The sequence below is a fragment of the Manduca sexta genome, unplaced genomic scaffold (genome assembly GCF_014839805.1).
Source record: "Manduca sexta isolate Smith_Timp_Sample1 unplaced genomic scaffold, JHU_Msex_v1.0 HiC_scaffold_858, whole genome shotgun sequence".
NCBI classification, from domain to species: domain Eukaryota; kingdom Metazoa; phylum Arthropoda; class Insecta; order Lepidoptera; family Sphingidae; genus Manduca; species Manduca sexta.
This window is the reverse complement of record NW_023595692.1, coordinates 1-5,329: the sequence shown is the minus strand read 5'-3', so window position 1 is coordinate 5,329 and position 5,329 is coordinate 1. Positions and strand designations below refer to the sequence as shown.

General features: G+C 36.0%; 1 protein-coding gene across 1 annotated transcript; it reads left to right on the top strand.

The window, feature by feature from the left end:
• Window positions 1-1,241: 1,241 nt before the first annotated feature.
• On the top strand, window positions 1,242-5,323 carry LOC119193658 (the record flags this gene model as incomplete). The annotated part of the gene is made up of 5 exons (XM_037447292.1): window positions 1,242-1,400; window positions 1,542-1,698; window positions 2,196-2,365; window positions 4,677-4,869; window positions 5,188-5,323. Coding segments are annotated over exons 1-5 (815 nt in total), but the record flags the coding sequence as incomplete, so codon positions are not given.
• Window positions 5,324-5,329: the final 6 nt, after the last annotated feature.

Genomic DNA, 5,329 nt, shown 5'->3' with positions numbered 1-5,329 from the left:
ACGGTGGTTGTGAATCATTTATATGGCGCGTAGTGTAGAGGTTGAATTTTGTAAAGAATTTCCACGGTTACTAATTGAAAACATGTATGGATAAAGCGATCAATTTTAAAGCCCGTAGGAAGCAAGAAATCATAAATTATTTACTAAAACCAACGAAGTCTCAACGTAATCTATTAATAAAAATGTTCATTAACAAAACGACTTCATTTACTAAAATTAATGAGCGTGGCTTTTCCTTGCCAATACCAAGCAAATATAACGTTGGCATGCTGAAACATCTAATTCTTGGCTAGCGTGACGCTTATACATAATGAGTATTTAATTATTGCTACATGAAAATTCAATTTATGCGCAAATAACTTCATAATAACTATGTTTAAATAAGTTTAGATTTACATGTGCTTGAAAGTTTTGTGTGAAACATCTTTGTAATTATTGTGGTTTTGGGAAAAATTTGCTCTGAATGACTCTTTAAATCAGTTTATGAGGTATCGTTTAGCTACTATAAATGCTGGTGAGAGAATGTTGAGTTATCGTCTTTGAGATGTTATACAACAAGGCCAACATAGTTCAACACAATAGATCTAGGTTCTATCATAACAATCAACTGCTCGGCAATTTTGAGCCATATGTATAAATAATTGGGTGGTGTGGTACAACTAGAAGTATTTAAGTTTTTTTACATTTCGTCATAAGCTAGTTATTATTATAAAGGAAGAAATACACTTCAAAAAAGGATATTCATAATATACTTTTAGTTTTAGTCACAATATTATACCATTTTACCTATTTTGTAAGCTTTAACCATAGCTCCTGTCATTTTCAACAAAATTTTAAATCTTTATTCATAGGTTCATGAAATCCGCGATGATCCCATAGGAGGGATAGCTGTTGAGGGAAACAGGTTGATGCTGAGAGGTCTGAGAAGGCATCACTCCACAGTATACCGATGCAGAGCGAGGAAGTCGGAGGAAGCGCGTTGAGTGAACCTCTGACTTTGAACGTTCTTAGTGAGTTTAGTTTCGTGATTAGAAGTTGTTTAAACAAGTGGATCTTGACTGCGAACTTTCAAGTGGTCTTAAATTTGATTTAACATGAATCCGTACGCTGCAAATTAATTTAAACGTTATTTTTGCGTTAGAAAGTGAACAATACTGAGTTATTTAAATAAAATGAATGTGAACATATTATTATTACGAGTTAGCAAATCAGACGCAATACTAGCGGTATGCTGCGAACGGATGAACCCTTATAGGCACTTTTATGATTTTCTTTTTACCCCAGCTCGACCGGAATGCTCAGCCGGCTCTGCTCGGTGTTCCGTCTCTGCACCATCGACCAGGGATGCAGGACCTTTACGGTTCTACTGGACTTATAATGGAACCAAAGACGTTCTGCCGGTAAGTTGCTATAGAAGCAAACTATTATTGTCAATATCTGAAAACTTTATTTTATTAATCTAGTCGTACCTCATTGATGATATATTGTGCAATAGATAGATGAAATATATATTTTTAATTGAAATTAATGAATATACCTAGATCCCTGCTTCGAACGTGACGGTGATGGGCTCCAGTAGCATGGTCATCCATGGACTTCAAGAGGATGCTGATGACGACCTTGGCTGGCTTGCGTGCTGGGCCAGCAATGATATCGGGAACCAGCGAGAACCTTGTCTGTTCAGGATAATGCCTGCTGGTATGTCTATTTCTTTAGTAATTTGAATGAAAAGTCAGTTTCGTTAATGGTCAGCCGACAAAATAGTTGTTGTGGTGGCAGAATTCATAAAGTCTTGAATAAGGTCTCCAGGTAAATACATTTGGTGTCTTTTATTATATTTTTAGAAAAGTGATTGTTTCGTATGGTTGTTGTAGTGGTCGTGTAGCAGTTTTAAAAACATTGCAGCTAATAAAACCACTATGTATAATCAGGCTTATCAAATAACATCAAAGTGCGAGAACCGCAGTTGTTTGTTGCATTGAATTCAAAAACAATGGTCTAATTTTTCTACTATTTATTATTTGTCGCATTTAAATTCAAAAACTAGTGTTTCTTCTATTTATTAATAGGCTTTTTTATATAAACGACCAATCAGCTGATGTCGTAATTTTCAATACATTACTTTATACCTGATCAGTTTAGAATCTTGGTAGGTACATTTTAAACCAACCATAATGATAGGAGATGTTCTTTAGCACTCCCAGAAGCTCCAAGCAACTGCGAGATAGAAAACGAGCTGCTGCAATGCGAGCCGGGTCACGACGGGGGACTGTCGCAGCAGTTCTTGCTGGAAGCCTTGGAGGAGGTACGGCCTCGATCAGAAATCAACCACGAGGACAATGAGATCTCCACCATGAACGATCAGGTGAGCGCGAGCAGTCGTGCTGAGGGGCTCTGTTAATGATTAAGGATCCCAGTCAATTTAACATCATCCCCGAAGTCCTGAATTTTGTTGTTCGTTGTTGTTTCATGATGGTTTGGCATTATCAGGTGATAAAATGTTATTACTTTGTTTAGTGACAGTTCTTTTTACTATTATATGTTTTCTTGATATCTTAAACCCTTATACTTTTCTGTCATTCTCATTCATCACTTTACTGCATATTTCATTTGTTATTTTTTTTTATTTGACGTTATCTTGATTTTACTTATACAGTCTATTATATAAACGTTCCATAATTGACAGAAATATATTAATAGTAATGTATTTATTATAAGCATACCACTTTTTTGAAGTATTAGATACCATTAAAATTCGTTTCGGTCTTCGGTACAAATAGCAGACACGTAAACAATGTATTTTCAAGTTTAAACACAAATCCATAGTACCACCTGTATTTAGCAAGGTCTGAACACCAGCGTAACTTTGTTTAACTGTACTCCGAACAAGTAAGCTGGCTAAGCTCCAAACATATTCGAAAACAAGTTTCAATTCAATTTTGTTATCTAGTTAATCAATGTAAATATCTAATGTGTTGATGTGTTGAATCTAGAAAAGTTGGTGAAAATGTTTTTTCGTTTACTTAGTTTTAGATTTAATTATTATATCAGCACTCAGCCATGTTTTAAATGCTGGGTCAATATTTGAGGAATGTCTCATATAACTTGTCTTTGTAAGAGCAAAGAATATAAAATCACATTAAATAATAAAATTGGAAATATGATTCTTAATCCCCAATATTTCAATCAACGTACAGTGGCTAGTAGTATTTATAATATTATCAGCCCTGTATTATATACTGTCCAACTGCTGGGTACGGGCCTCCTCTACTTATGAGATGGATTATTAATAGTATTTATCCCGACTGAAAATTTATTGTATAAGGATCTGTCCAAAAAGCTAATTGCGTGCCAAGAACTCCCGAAATGCGTCCATGCAATATACTAAGACTAATCGGCATAATTTTAGCTTTTTTCAAGGTGCTATATCTTTATGCTGGTAGTAGGATATATTTTATATCCGCCCAGATAGCGACCACCGTATACAAGGAGTTAAAACCCTCCATATAAAGGTCTCGCGTTCCGGGATATCACTGTATATATCCAGTTCAAACAGGCCGGCATAATGCTGTCGAAAATCGAGGGATAATCTTCTCTCGTTAATTGACCTTCTATTAGCCTCCCCTCCACTTACGGCAGGTGCAATGGAGTAATTTTACCGTGCCCGAAATAAAAAGAAAAAGTCTTTTGAAATATATTTGAGTTATTACACCATGTTTGTTTTAATGTAAAACCGCCCACGACAATGAATAACATTCTAAACTGTAATGATGTAAATTCAGTATTACTTCAACAAGTACGGCGGAAAATGAGTTGGAAGGATTTAATCAGTCGCAATTCTCGTGCTGACCTATAAACTCGTGTTCCAAGAACCTGATTTATATTAAGTGAAGATATTAACATTTTTAATGCTGCCTTTGCAAAGGTAGCTCTGAAAACATTTCTATTTTATTTGTTAGTGATAAAATACTTCACTTTATTCATGCTTTTAATCCCAGAAGGGTAGACAGAGGTGCAACTAATGCATCCACTCTTCATTATTGTAAGGTATTCTGTCCCATAACGTGAAGAAGGGCGAAACTATCGTTATATAGGGCACAAATTCCAGACTCGTGAGAAAGTTTACCGTACGGCAAAATATAGACAACAAAAATAATAGAAACGTAGTTTGGCATCATAATTGTAAATAAATCTATTGCTGTGGAATCGCAAATCCTTACGCGATACTATATCTACAGAATTATTAATCTACGCAAAATATTGTATACAATCATGTTTAGTGAATGGTATGGAACAGATTCTTCAGAATGTTAACCTACCTCTTTCACTGTATTCCCAATCTTTGTCTTCCATAATGGTTAACACCACATACCACGATGAAAGACGAAGATGAAGTGGGAATGCCGTCTGACAGTTATTCACGAGCACTTGTAATCATTCCCACCCAGTAACTTGCCTATATAATCCTCAGCTGTAAAAAAAAGTATCATAATTTAAATCTAAATATCCCCCTCATAGTTTAATCTAGTAGAAATTGTGTACACTAATCTAAATTCCTAAGCGGCAAGCTCAAACTTAAACTGACCAGCACTTTATTAAGCCCGATGCAACCAATGTACACGTCAATTGCTATATCGAGTCATAAACTAGCGTAGAACTAACTTGGAACCCTCCAGGGCATTTCCGGGCGTGGTCTCACTGAAGCCGTGTACCGCGTGAGGAACGACAAGCCTCAATTCTCGCTCGATGCTTTGTCGCCTGGACGGTATACATTGCTGGTTTATGCTGAGACGCCGAGGGGCAGGTCTCCTAGGCCAGCAGCGTTGAGAAGTGTCTCTATAAGAACTGCCGATGATATGGATCGACCTGGTGAGTTTCTATAATAATCATTATTGCAGTCCTATTTGACACATTTTGCTTCGTTGTTTTCCCTTATTTTTTTTATGATTCTTTCATTTAATTCCGAATATTTATAATATAAATAATATTATTACGATAAAGGTGTTACGTATGATATTGAATAAAAAATCAAGATTATTTTCGAAGCACATAATATCCATATACAACTATTATGTTTATCAAAATTCAAATTACAATGATTCCCTGTTATAGCCATCAATTCATATCTCCAGTCTACTCTTGAACTAGACTTTAAGACCTAACTTGATAAATTTAATCACCCACCAGGTTCTCTTCAGACCTTAACTCCAGCACCACCGCCGCCTCCGACCAACGACAACAGCGTGGCGCTGTTAGTCGGTGCTGCATTATCATTAGTATTGTTGACCATCCTTACCACCCTTTGTGTGGCTTTGGTGGTCATGTGTAG